Source organism: Delphinapterus leucas, chromosome X (genome assembly GCF_059928025.1).
Source record: "Delphinapterus leucas isolate spDelLeu-1000000601 "Yukka" chromosome X, BTC_Dleu_Yukka2, whole genome shotgun sequence".
Lineage (NCBI taxonomy): Eukaryota > Metazoa > Chordata > Mammalia > Artiodactyla > Monodontidae > Delphinapterus > Delphinapterus leucas.
The window spans coordinates 35402532-35417575 of NC_143150.1; the positions used below are offsets into that span (position 1 = coordinate 35402532).

Consider the following 15044-nt stretch of genomic DNA (forward strand, 5'->3'; position numbering starts at 1 on the left):
ATTGTAGTTTTGATTTGCATTTCTCTAATGATTAATGATGTTGAGCATTCTTTCATGTGTTTGTTGGCATTCTGTATATCTTCTTTGGAGAAATGTCTGTTTAGGTCTTCTGCCCATTTTTGGATTGGGTTGTTTGTTTTTTTGTTATTGAGCTGCATGAGCTGCTTGTAAATTTTGGAGATTAATCCTTTGTCAGTGGCTTCATTTGCAAATATTTTCTCCCATTCTGAGGGTTGTCTTTTGGTCTTGTTTATGGTTTCCTTTGCTGTGCAAAAGCTTTGAAGTTTCATTAGGTCCCATTGGTTTATTTTTGTTTTTATTTCCATTTCTCTAGGAGGTGGGTCAGAAAGGATCTTGCTGTGATGTATGTCATAGAGTGTTCTGCCTATGTTTTCCTCTAAGAGTTTGATAGTTTCTGGCCTTACATTTAGGTCTTTAATCCATTTTGAGCTTATTTTTGTGTATGGTGTTAGGGAGTGATCTAATCTCATACTTTTACATGTACCTGTCCAGTTTTCCCAGCACCATTTATTGAAGAGGCTGTCCTTTCTCCACTGTACATTCCTGCCACCTTTATCAAAGATAAGGTGTCCATATGTGCGTGGCTCATTCTTGGTGTTGTACATTCTATACGTTTGGGCAAATGTATAATGACATGCATCCATCATTACAGTATTTATCATACAGAGTATTTTCACTGTTCTAACAGTCCTCTGTGCTCTGCCTATTCATTCCTCCCTACATACCTCCAACCACTGATCCTTTCACTCTCTCCATAGTTTTTCCTTTTCCAGAATGTCATATAGTTGGAGTTGTACAGTATGTAGTCTTTTGGGAATGGCTTCTTTCACTTAGTAACATGCATCTAAGGTTCCCCCATGTCTTTTCATGGCTTGAGAGCTCATTTCAGCACTGAATAATATTCCATTGTCTGGATGTACCACTGTTTATGTATCCATTTACCTAATGAAGGACATCTTGGTTGCTTCCAAGTTTTGGCAATGATGGATAAAGTTGCTATAAACATCTGTGTGCAGGTTTTTGTGTGGGCATAAGTTTTCAACTCATTTGGGTAAATACCAAGTAGCGTGATTGCTGGGTCATATGGTATGAATATGTTTAGTGTCGTAAGAAACAGTCAAACTGTCTTCCAAAATGGGCGCACTCTCTTTTTATGCCTTTCCCCTCTTCCTCCAAGGAGGACTCTTTTCTTTGGATTACTTCTCTGGCATTTATGGCTTCTGAGCTAGAACTATGACCATGCCTCCTGCAGAGAAATATTCTCTGTCAGACTCATTCTTACTCTAATTCCCAACTCTGACACCCACACCAATGTTGGACCCCACAAAAAGCATTGGCTTGTGGCTAACCCTTCCCACTAATGAACCATTGACAGCTGGCCAGACACCAAGTCCCTGAAGAGCATAGGACTGGGGCTCTAGGGGGAGGGTCAGTTTAAGTAGCAGACAGTGATAATTTGTTCTCTAAACAGCAGAGATATAATAAGATAACTTAATGCTAAATCAAAGGAAATAGAGTCAAACTCCAAGCCAATTTGATTTGCAACTTGGAATAAAAGCAACGTGTCTTGATTTAAATGTCAGGCCCACTGCTGAGTGATGATTTAATAACTTTTATGAGGGATCTTGTCACAGCAAATTCAACACTGGAATAGAATGACTCACAGATAGGGTGTTAGAAATGATACAGAAGAGCACAAAAAGGAACAGGCTTATCTCAGGGCTTATCCAAAAGCTTTGCGTAAAGCTAATCTGCAGTTAGGACCTTTTCTCTCCCCCTATCCTACCACCCAGTCTTTCTCTTCACAGATACCTATGCATGTATGTAGACACAATCCCCAGGTGTGATGTCACCTCACTGAAGTATTTTCTGGGGACACAGGTCCTTGAACAATTCTAGCATGGAATTGCATTCAGTGCATTCTATCTAAAAGGCAAGGCAGCAGTGAGCCTGGCTATTTCTGAAGAGGATCTCAAAACCTCATCTGGTCCTATTGCTCTATCTTTACACAGGTACTTAATTATTTTCTCTCATTTTAAGGGCAAGAGAGCTGAGATCCAGTAGGGTTAAGAGATTTCTTCAAAGAAAGAAATGTCATATATCTCTTGACTCCCAGGGAATTTGTAGGTCCTTCTCAATACCTTGTGAGATCTCTCTCCTTGACCTTCTCCAGCCTCCCTGGGCTAGCACACTAGAATGCTCAAGGCTGACCAGGCCCCACTTTCACCCAGCTTCCCAGGTCAGTAAGGAAACATGCACAGCTGTTCTTAAGGGAGAAGGATCCATTCTGCTCTGGTAATCTTTCAGTCACTAAGATTCGTTTTGGAGGTAATTCAAAGTATAAACATGTGGTGTTTGCCTAAATGATGGTTGATAAACCTTGAAAATATTAACATTTTTGGCCAGATCATTTTTTGTTGTGGGAGGCTGCTTTGTGTATTGTTGGATGTGTCAACAGCATCCCTGGCCTCTGGTTAACGGGTCCCCGCCTGTAGCATAAAACTACCTCCAATCCCTTTTACACAGGGCTTTTAGGTTAATCTTCCCAAACTGTACGTCCAACTCAGTGGTTCTTAATGGAAAGCAATCCACCCCCTACCCTGACCCCGCACCTCCACCCCCAGGGACATCTGTTTGGCAATGTCTGTCAATAGTTTTGGTTTCCACAGTTCAGTGGTGGAGGGGTAATTTGCAGACATCTAGTAGGTGGAGGTCAGGGTGTTACAATGCACAAAACAACACTCCTCCCCCCATTACAACAAAGAATTTTTTGGCCTAAAATGTCAATAGTGCCAAGGTTGAGAAACCTTGCTGTATCATATCATTCTCTGATCAGAAACTTTCCATTGTTCTCCACTCCTTGTGGGAAAGATGACAGATTTCATGGTCCTTCCTGGTCTAGATTCAACTTATTATTTGCCATCTACAGCTTCTTTTCTGAAACATGTGATCTGCTTTCTCGCTTATATAACTTTGCTCACACCAACCTCTCCCCCTGCACAGAATGCCCACGTCCCACTATTAAAGTCTGGTTGAAATGCTATCTCCTCTATAAAGTCCTATCTGAGCCTGAATCCTCTCAGCTACAAATAATTCTTTCCCTGGATGTTACTGGACTATTTTACTCAGATGTCTCTTAAAGCATTTATCACATTCATAGTAGAATGGAAAATTTGAATTAAAAGTTGCTTTTAGAAATCTCTCCAGTAAAATTCCCTTCACTTTAAGAAAAGGAAATTGAGACCAAGAAAGGTGGAGTGATTAGTTGAAGGTATCATACTGTCTCATAAAACTTGGACCATAGTAATTTGTATCCTTGACTCCACTCTCCTGGCATGGTTGAAACGGATGACCATGGACTTAGTCTTGGCATTCAAATCTCAACTCTGACATTCGTAAGATGGTAAAGTAATTTACCTTTCTGAGATTCGGTTTCCTCAGCTCTGAATGGAAATAATTATGGCTGTTGTGAGAATCAAATGAGATGGTGTATTCAAAATGTATGGCACATAGTAGGTACTTGATAAATATTTGTCAGATGAATAGAAGGATCAACTATACTTCAAGGAATAGAATTTAGGGATTGGTGATGGTCCATGGGACTTCACTAAAAGGTGATTGGAGGTAAAGTGTGGTAGTTCATTGCCACTACTCCCTACATTTGCATCCTTCCATAGAAAACACGAGTTCCTCTGTAAGCCATCAGACCAGTGTCCAAGCTTTCTGTGGAGTAGGTGAGTAATGACAGCAGCTCTCAACTTGGAAATGTAGTCCTTAAAAGGTTTGCTTTTTTTTTCCCTTTTGCAATGCTAGTCATGTAACATCTCTGTTCCCTCAAGCAGATAACAGGTAGGGTTGTAGGAAGAGGGCTGGATAGAAGATATATTTCCTCTGTTTCTCTTTGGTTTCCTGTGTGGCAGCAGCCTTGGCCTTAGATGCTGTTTAGTGGCCTAATAGGCATCTCTGTGAGAGGAAACTCTGCACTTGGGGTGGCAAAGGGGGCACTTTGGTGTTGGTTCCTAGCCCAGTGATACCTGGTTCTGACTTGACTTCAAAAAGGTTTATTAAGGCCTTTCTAGCTAGCTCTTCACTCTTGAGCTTCCCACTGTGTCAGCTTTCTTCCTGCTTAGGGCTTTGGAGTAATGGCATGCTATGCATTTATTCCTTTCATTTACAGAAACAAGTCTTTCCCTGGTCCCAGGGTGCATGTACCTAATAGAAAAAGTCCTGCTACTCCAGTGGGGGGATGAACTGACAGGCAACTGAAGAAACAGAATGAGACTTCTGATGCCTCTCTAGACTAGACTGGGAGCACGCCAGAGAGGAGGAAGCTTCCCAACAGTGGGCCCACCCCAAGAGCTAGCACCTGTCTACTCTGCTATGTGAGCACAGGAGAATTTTGTTGGAGGAGGCTAGGAGAGAAGCTCAGGTGAGCCTATTGCAAATTGATTTAGGAGCTCCCTCTTTAGAGCTTACAGGTTAAGTGTCCTATAAGAGGAAAATGGCTTTTGGGAGTATGAGGAAAACAGTAGAGGGCAGAGAACCAGATTGAAAGTAAAAATACTTGGTCTGGATCCCTGCCTCTAACCTCTGCTTCTGAGAGGGCTCCTAGGGCTTTTGATTGAGCCTCACATTCTTGTCTGTGAAGTGGGTGCAATACAGCCTGTAGCCTTCCTTCCAAGGATGGTAAAAGTTGAAAGTTTGCCCATCTCTAGGATTTTCACTCTGTGATACACAAAGCATTATATAAAACCTCCTACTTTTACTGAGTGAGTGAGTCAGTGTCTAAAAGGAGGTATGACAAGGTTGGAGGGGGGGATCCAGATCTATTGGCTGCTTGCTTCAACATCTTATTTTTCAGTTCACTCTTCCCAGAGTTCCACTATTATTATTCACGTTGAGGTTACTTTGTAGATAGTTGGATTCCTTTCTTTAAGAAGGCTTCTCTTTCGGATTTACCCCCTCTCTCTGAAGATTGCATTGTTTCAATAGCTACTGTTGTTGCTCTCACCATGAGTTTGGGTGGGGCTATGGGACTTCAGGAAATCATATGACTGCCTAAGTCTATTGGTAAAGTACCATCTCCTCTGAAGAACTAAGATTTGACACTTGCCATGGGAGAGTATAAGGAATTCATTAATTCATTCAGGTACAGAAGGAAAGGTACACTGTACTAATGAGGGCTTTTGATGGAATTTGACTTAAGGATGTCAAGCAAGGCTTCACTAAGGAATTAATGATTGAGTTGGGCTCTGAAGAATGGTTGAACATTCACTAGGCAAAGAGAGTGGTGGGAAGTATATGTGTACATGTGTACATGCACTAAGCATTTTAGGCAAAGGGAACAGAACGTGCATAGGCCTTATAGCACATTCCAGAAACAAATAGAATAGCTGATTTTATAATTTTAATTCAAAATTTAAGTCATAAGTTTGGGTGTTAAGGGTTAAAAATGCAAGTGTATCCATCTTTTTTTTTTTAAACATCTTTATTGGAGTATAATTGCTTTACAATGGTGTGTTAGTTTCTGCTTCACAACAAAATGAATCAGTTATATATATACATATGTTCCCATATCTCTTCCCGCTTGCGTCTCCCTCCCTCCCACCCTCCCTATCCCACCCCTCCAGGCGGTCACAAAGCACCAAGCTGATCTCCCTGTGCTATGCGGCTGCTTCCCACTAGCTATCTACCTTACATTTGGTAGTGTATATATGTCCGTGCCTCTCTCGCGCTTTGTCACAGCTTACCCTTCCTCCTCCCCATATCCTCAAGTCCATTCTCTAGTAGGTCTGTGTCTTTATTCCTGTTTTACCCCTAGGTTCTATCTTTGAGGTATTGTTAGGCTAAATCATACTGAGCACCCAATGTTGACAGAGCATGGGAGCGTTATCAAGAAAGAAACAAATACATTCACTCTGTTGAGCCAACAATCTGGAAGGGGGTAAAGAGTAGGTGAAAAATGCATGATATAAAAATCTTCCTTCCAACATTTTGCCTAACAAGTACACCTACATAAGGGGTATATAGATGAATTCCTGGAGGGCTACTTGGTTGAGGTGACTCGAGCCCACTGGGGTTAGTCAGGGAAGACTTCCTGGAGGGGCTGAGTTCTGAAGAGTATTCTGAGGAAGATATGAATTGGTGAATAAGAGGAAAGAAGATGTTTATGTCAGGAGAGACAGCATGAGTGATGACTTGGTGGTAGAAAGATTATTTCTGAGGTAGGAAATTTGGGATAAATTAGCCTGGCCCTAATGAAAAAGCAAAGCAGCCTGACTTGGGGGCATCTTAGACTCTTTATATAACATGGCAACCAGACAATTAAAAGAGGGAAAATTAGGTTCCCTGGGAACCATGTGAAGAGAAATAATTGGTTATTGAAAAATAAATTGTCATGAGGGGAGATCAATCAAGATGGTGGAGTGAGAGGACATGAGGCTCACCTCCCCCCATACAAACATCAAAAATGCATCCATATGGGGAAAAATTCTCACTGAAAATCATCTGGAAACTGGCAGAAGGACTCCTGCACAACCAAGTCTGTACAAAAGATACACATGTAATTGGGTAGGAAGGGAAGAAAAGTGATCGGGTCAGGACCTATGTCCCTGGGAAGGGACTCAGAGGAAAAGGGAGAATGCAAAGATGGAGACCCAACTTGAGGATTGACCATGAGAGACACAGATTGTGTGCCCCAGTCCCGGGGTCTTATGCATAGGAGACAAGCCACCTTGGCTGGTTGGAAAACCAAAGGTACTAGCAGGAGGGCTAGTGGGAAGCCTGGACTCTGTTCTTGAGGAGCATGTGCTTGTGTATGCATGCTTGCTTGCCCCCTAAGCAGGGCAGAGAGAGGTCTGCTCTGGTGGCTGCCGAGTTTCCCACAACTGCCCCACTGCTTCCCAGCCCAAGCTAAGCAAACACTCCAGCCCCACCCACTCCACATCATAGTGCAGCACTGGATCTGGGGCAGCCACAACCGAGGAGAAGAATTGACCATGGGATACAGAGGTGATCAGGTCTCAGGGCAGAACCTGGGTGGAACAGCAGTGGCTGGAACAGCAGTGGCTACCATTGGCGCTTACTCAAGCAGTGCATCAGAAGCAGCCTAGACCTCTGATGGTGGCCATTCCACTATAGCTCACCCCCAGGTATACACTGACAGTTCACATGGGCCCTGCCTGTCTTGTGGTGTGGCTCCACAACAAGGTATGGGTGGCAGCTATGAGAGACAAAGGGGACTTGCACCTGAGGCTGTGTCTGAGGAGAGAGAGGAAACAATTGCAGGTGCCTGTACAGGCAGCACATCGGAGACAGCTCGGATCTCTGTCTGTGGCTGACTTGAGCAGAGAGCCTGCACAGGGCCCTTTTGCTTCAGCACTCCCCATCTCTGGGGCAAGGATCCTAGTTTGGGGAGAGGGGGAAAGACACACATAAAGGCAACAGAGCCAGCTTGGGCTCAAACTTCAGGGCTTCTGCTCCAGCAACATGGGATCAGATCCCACCCTTGATAGGGTGGTGACAGCCACTGAGCAGAGGGGAAGTCCCACCTCACACTGGCTCCAGCCCTAGCCCCTCCATCTCCAGCCCAAACACATGGAGATGAAGCAACATGCTACTAAAAAACAATGGGTTGGGACTTCCCTGGTGGTCCAGTGGTTAAGACTCTGAACTCCCATTGGAGCGGGCACAGGTTCGATTCGTGGTCAGGGAACTAAGATCCCGCATGCCACACAGCTCAGCAAAAAAAAAAAAAAAAAAAAAAAAAAAGGGGGTCAATGAAGAAATCAAAGAGTAAATCAGAAAATACCTTGAGACAAATGAAAGTGGAAACACAACACTCCAAAATCTATGAGATGCAGCAAAAGCAGTTCTAAGAGGGAAGTTTATAGCAACAAAGGCCTTCCTCAAGAAAAAAGAGAAATCTCAATTAAACAACCTAACCTACCACCTAAAGGAATTAGAAAAAGAACAAACAAACAAAAAAAGCCCAAAGTCAGCAGAGGAAGGAAATAATAAAGATTCAGAGAGGAAATAATTAAATAAAGATTAAAAAATAGAAAAGATCAATGAAACCCGGATCTATTTTTTGAAAAGATAAACAAAACTGATAAAATTTGTTCACCAAGAATAAAAGAGAGAAGGCCCAGGTAAACAAAATAAAAAATGAAAGAGGAGAAATAACAACTGATACCACAGAGATACAAAAAATAATGAGAATATTATGAATAGTTATATGCCAACAAATTAGACAGCCTAGAAGAAAGAAAATTTCTAGAAACATACAACCTGCCAAGATTGCATCAAGAAAAAACAGATAATTTGAACAGACTGATCACTAGTAGTCAAATTGAATTTGTAATTTAAAAACTCCCTGCAAACAGAAGTCCAGGACTTGATGGCTTCACATAGGAATTCTATTGTATCAAACATATAAAGAAAAATGATACCTATCCTTCTCAAACTATTCATAAAATTGAAGAGGAGGGAACACTCCCTGATCGATTCGTTCTTTGAAGCCACCATTACCCTGATACCAAAAGCAAACAAAGATACTAAAAAAAAAAAAGAAAATTATAGGCCAATATCTTTATGAACATAGATGCAAAAATCCTCAACAAAATATCAGCAAACCAAATTCAACAACATATAAAAAGTATCATACACTGTGATCAAGTGGGATTTATTCCAGGGATGCAAGAACGTTACAATATTCACAAATCATTCAATGTGATACATGAATTAATAAAAGAAAGGATAAATATCACATGATCACCTCAAAAGATGCAGAAAAAACGTTTGACAAAATTCAATATCCATTCATGATAAAAATTCTCATCAAAGTGGGTATAGAGTGAATGTATCTCAGTATAATAAAGATCATGTACAGCAAACACACAACTAACATCATACTCAACAGTGAAAAGCTGAAATCCTTTCCTTTAAATTCAGGAACAAGCCAAGGATGCCCACTCTTGTCACTTCTATTTAACATAGTATTGGAAGTCCTAGCCACAGCAATCAGACAAGAAAAAGAAATTAAAAGCATCCAAATTGGAACGAAGAAGTAAAACTGTCACTACTTACAGATGACATGATACCACGTAGAGATAACCCTAAAGTCTCCACCAGAAAACAATTAGAACTAATAAGTGAATTCTATAAAGTTGCAGGATATGAGATTAATATACAGAAATCTGTTGCTTTTCTATACATTGTTAAAGAACTATCAGAAAAAGAAAGTAAAAAATAATCAGTTTTAAAATTGCATCAAAAAGAATAAAATACTTAGGAATAGACTTAACCAAAGAGGTTAAAGACCTGTACTCTGAAAGCTATAAAGCATTGATGAAGGAAATAGAAGATGAAACAAAGAAATGGAAACCTATTTCATGCTCTTGAATTAGAAGAATTAATATTGCTAAAATGGCCATACCACAGAAAGAAAGAAATCTACAGATTTGATGCAATCCCTATTAAAATACCCATGATATTTTTCACCGAGCTAGAACACATAAACCTAAAGTTCATATGGAACTTCAAAAGACTCCAAATTGCCAAAGCAATCTTCAGAAAAAAGAACAAACCTGGAGGTATAACCCTCCCAGATTTCAGGCTATACTATAAAGCTACAATAATCAAAACAGCATGGTACTGGCACAAAAACAGACACATAGATTAATGGAAGAGAATAGAGTGCCCAGAAATAAACCCACACACTTATGGTCAATTAATTTATGACAAAGGAGGCAAGAATATACAACAGTCTCTTTAATAAGTGGTGCTGGCCTCTATTTACAATAGCCAGGACATGGAAGCAACCTAAGTGTCCATCAACAGATGAGTGGATAAAGAAGATGTGGCACATATATACAAGGTAATATTACTCAGCCATAAAAAGAAATGAAATTGAGTCATTTGTAGTGAGGTGGATGGACCTAGAGTCTGTCATACAGAGTGAAGTAAGTCAGAAAGAGAAAAACAAATACCGTATGCTAACACATATATATGGAATCTAAGAAAAAAAAAAGGTCATGAAGAACCTAGGGGCAATACGGGAATAAAGCCACAGACCTACTAGAGAATGGAGTTGAGGATACAGGGAGGGGAAAGGGTAAGCTGGGACAAAGTGAGAGAGTGGCATGGACATACATACACTACCAAATGTAAAATAGATAGCTAGTGGGAAGCAGCCACATAGCACAGGGAGATCAGCTTGGTGCTTTGTGACCGCCTGGAGGGGTGGGATAGGGAGGGTAGGAGGGAGGGAGATGAAAGAGGGAAGAGATATGGGGATATATGTACATGTATAACTGAGTCACTTTGTTATAAAGCAGAAACTAACACACCATTGTAAAGCAATTATACTCCAATAAAGATGTTAAAAAAAAAAAACTAATCTACCCAGTAACTTATAACAAATGTCTTGTGATCTTGTTTTGAGAATAAAGAGATGTAAACTGTTAAAAAAAAAACTGGTGCTGGGAAAACTGGACTGCTACATGTAAAACAGTAAGATTTCCTCATACCATATACAAAAATAAACTCAAAATGGGATAAAGATCTAAATGTAAGACCTGAAACCATAAAATTCCTAGGAGAGAACATAGGTAAAACACTCTTTGACATAAATTGTAGCAATGTCTTTTTTGTATCTGTCTCCCAAGGTAAAAGAAATAAAAGCAAAACTAAGCAAATGGGACCTAATTAAATTTAAAAGCTTTTGCCCAGCAAAGGAAACTATCAACAAAATAAAAAGACAACCTATGAAATGGAGGAAAATATTTGCAAATGATATGGCCTGCAAGTGGTTAATATCCAAAATATACAAATAGCTCACATAACTTAATATCATAAAAAGGAACAACCCAGTCAAAATTGTACAGAAGATCTGAATAGACATTCTCCCAAAGAAGACATACAGATGGCCAACAGGCACATGAAAATATGCTCAATATTGCTAAATATCAGAGAAATTCAAGTCAAACAAACAATGAGACATCACCTCACACCTGTCAGAATGGCTATCATCAAAAAGTCTACAAATAACAAATGTTAGTGAGGATATAGAGAAAAAGGAACACTTGTGCTCTGTTGGTGGGAATATAAATTGCTGTAGACACTATGGAAAACAGTTTGGAGAGTCCTCAAAAAACTACTATATGACCCAGCAATTCCACTCCTGGGTATATATCAGGAAAAAACAAAAACACTAGTTCAAAAAGATACGTGCACCCCAATGTTCATAGCAGCACTATTTATACTCCATCATAAAAAAGAATGAAATTCTGCCATTTGAAGATACATGGATGGACCTAGAGAATATTACGCTTAGTGGTTTGTCAGACAGAGAAAGACAAATACTGTATGGTATCACTTATATGTGGAATCTAAAATAATAATACAAATGAACGTACATGCAAAACAGAAACAGTCTCACAGATATGGAATACCAACTTCGTTACCAGTGGGGAGAGGAAAGGGGGGAGAGACAAGACAGGGGTATGCGATTAAGAGATACACACTACTGTGTATAAAATAGAGAAGCAACAGGATATATTCTATAGCACAGGGGATTATAGCCATTATCTTATAATATCTTTTAATGGAGTATAATCTGTAAAAATACTGAGTCACTATGCTGTACACCTGAAACTAATATAATCTTGGAAATCAACTATACTTCAATTAAAAAAAGTAAATTGTCATGAAGATCAGTCTTGACATCCCCACCTGACTGACTATAGTCAGGACTCACTTTCTGCAAGACTGTGAGGTAGGTGAAAGTCACTGCCCACCTTTTTTTCTCAGAATTCCTTTGCAATTTTGTATCACTGGACATCTACTCCAATTTCTGGAGTCCTATTTGCTTAAGCACTTGATTTTAGCAGTTATTTATTACTCTGATCCCTTGTAATATAATAGCTTTCTTTCTTTGGGCATTGACCTTTTCTGACGGATCTCTGAAAAAACTCAAACACTTCAAAGGAAAGAATCTACCTCTGGTAGAATGAATGATAAGTTGCGGGGTGGATATTTTTGAGCAGGTGACCTTTCCCATTATCCTTCAAACTGAAACTACCCCGTAGAAGCTTGGCCTTGATTCCCATGCATATTTCCTCCCTGGATGTTGAAAAATTAGGTTAGGATAGAGACACGTGGTACGGAGCAAGGGATTTGATTTTGCCTGCAAATTTCCTGATGATACAGGATATAGTTCTTTGAAAACAGTCCATGAACTGTAATATATCAGTGTGGTTAAAACTGTGGAGCTTCAGAGTCAAGATGAGCCAGGGTTTATATCCCGACCCTACCACTTTCTGTGTGATTTTTCACAATTAACTTAACCTGTGCCTTGGTTGCCTCATCTTGTATAAAACAGGGATAATAAGAGTAGCTAACTCATATAGTTACTATAATGATCAATGAAATATATGTCTAAAGAGCTTAGCATAGTTCTTGACACTTGATCAAGTTGTTCTTGTCATCACTGTCATTAGCATTACCACCACTGCCACCACCAACATTACACCCAGGTGCCTACTGTAACAGAATAAAATTTTATAACCTCTTGCTAAAGCTAATACCAGCCATCAGCAAGGGAGGAAAGAGTAAGCCCACTCGCATTCACTGTTTCCTACTCTCACTTTAACCCTAACGTCTCAAAGAGAATGTATGAGAAGACACTCTAACCCTCATGTCTCTGTCCCTGTTTCCACAGGTACCTGTCGGCTTGGCTGGGCATACTACTGTGCTGGAGGTGGCGCAGCTGCAGCCATGTTGATCTGCACCTGGCTCTCTTGCTTTGCTGGAAGACACCCCAAGCCTGTCATGTTGGTGGAGAGCATCATGAGGAACACCAATTCTTATGCCATGGAGCTTGACCACTGCCTCAAACCTTGAGCTTTAGCAGAAGATTGGAGAGGGTGGGAAAGAGGAGGGAAGGGAGCCTTGAAAAGAGGTACTAAGACTAGGCCAGTTCCTACCCACTTGCCAGTAGTGTAACCCAGTGTTTGCATGCTTTTTAACTCCTCAGTCATTCATTTTCGGTTTCCCTTAAACCAGTGGGTCAGTGGCTATTTACAAAATTCATCAAGAACAATAATTCTCAGACTTCCCTGGCGGTCCAGTGGTTAAGACTTCGTGCTTCCAATGCAGGGGGTGCAGGTTCGATGCCTGGTCGGGGAACTAAGATCCTACGGTGTGGCCAAAAAAAAAGAACAATAATTCTCTCTAATGTTTACCTAGCTGGTGAGTGCCCACTAGCCCCCAACTCCCAAAGTGCTCCTTCATACAAAATGATAAGAAAGATCCTCAGTTGAAAGGTAACTGCACAGTCAAGCAGCTCTTCAGAGCTCTACAGCTCCTATCACTTACCCCAAAGCTTAAAGTTTGGGTAAAAACACTTGTGCATGAAGGGGCCATGAGATGGACAGGGATGGTTCCTACCACTCCATTCCTTTGGTCATCCCCTGATACTTATTGCCATCTCTAAACATCTATGGAGTGCCACTGCCCCAATTTTTGTGACTTTCTCAGGACTATACCTTGACTCGTCCTCTTTTTTCCTGTTTTTCTTCCTTGCCGGTTGTGAGCAAGCTTATGGGGAGGGTGACTCCCAATGGGGAAAACACTAATCAAGGATGCTTGCATATAGTCTAAGACCCCTTCCTCATAATGCTTTAGAATATTCATAAAAGTTCATTTTGTGTTCTGGCTGGGTGACTGGCATCAAAATACTGGCAAGTATTCCCTGGTCCCTTATAGATACAGAAATGGTGTTCATCAAATGTTCTGAGCAGAGACTAGCATTTGTTGTGTGCTCAATAAACACAAATTCAGAATGATGATGACAAGGATGTTTCTGCTGGTTCCTTACTGAAATTCCTATTAGAGTTCATTTTTATTGACAAGGAAATCCACAGTGGCCTTTTGCCCCTATAGTCATTCCTAGCATGATACACATTTCTCCACTTGTTTCAAAGACTATTCATCAAGTGCTTTCCCTTCCATCTGGGGTGAATTAGACATAAAAGAACAGAGTCCTGATGTCACCTAAGGCTGATGTATTTTTAGGCTTGGCCTCCATCCCATCTGTGCTCAAGGCTGATGGATGGTGTAGAAGAACTTGGTGTCTCTCAGGGACAGAATTTGTCTCCCCCACTCCTCCCTAATTAATTCAGGCTAGCTCTATTGCTCCATAACTATAGCTTTAGGGACTAGGGAAGGCCTGTGACACAAAAGGCCAGCTCATCTCTTTCTATTCTTAATCACTCCAGAGTGGTTTCGGTACAGCCCGGTACAGCCCTACCTGGAAGGAGAGAAATGGCAAAAAATGTTCTCATTAGTTATATGCCATCCCAAGAAGGGTCAGGGTCCATATATCGGCCTTATGCAGGTAAGTGAATTCAAGCATACACTCCATTCATGAGCTCATTCATTCATTTAATCACTCATTCAGGACACACTTTTTGAATATCCTACTGTATGCCACATTCTGTGCTAAGTACTGGGGGAAAAGAAGATACAGTTTCTCACCCTAAAAGTGACAGGGTATTGACAGACATGTAGATAAATAATTGCCAAACAGTGTGTTACATGCTACCAAGTGAAGGGCTGGGGGCTAAAGGATCACATAGAGGGGCTATTAAACCAACTTGGGGTGAAGGGGTTCATGGGAAAGATTTCTAGAAAAGATGATGCCTAAGATGAGTCTGAGAGATGAATAGGGGGAGTTAGTCAGCAAAGGCTAAGTGTGTACCATACAAGGGAACGTGGAAAGCAGGGCATGGAGACATGAGAAAACATGACCCCATCACAAGAATGATGAACAGAGGTGTGAAAAGGGAGGAGGCAGAAGCTGAAGCTGAAAAGGGAAATACCAATGGGATCTTCTACACTAGGGTAAGGAGTTTGGATTTTATCCTAAAGGAGGGCCATTGAAAGGGAAGTGCTGTGAACATATTTGTGTTTTTCAAAAATCAGTTTGACTAATGTGAGGAGAATGGAAGAAAATAGGGAGA

General features: G+C 40.9%; 1 protein-coding gene across 1 annotated transcript in view; it reads left to right on the plus strand.

The window, feature by feature from the left end:
* LHFPL1 (LHFPL tetraspan subfamily member 1) overlaps window positions 1–13937 on the plus strand; it is a 45811-nt gene extending 31874 nt beyond the window's left edge. Inside the window, exon 3 of the mRNA XM_022556749.2 lies at window positions 12743–13937. Within this exon, the coding sequence (XP_022412457.1) occupies window positions 12743–12924 (182 nt within the window). The 3' untranslated portion in view covers window positions 12925–13937. The remainder of the gene's footprint in view (window positions 1–12742) is intronic.
* Window positions 13938–15044: the final 1107 nt, after the last annotated feature.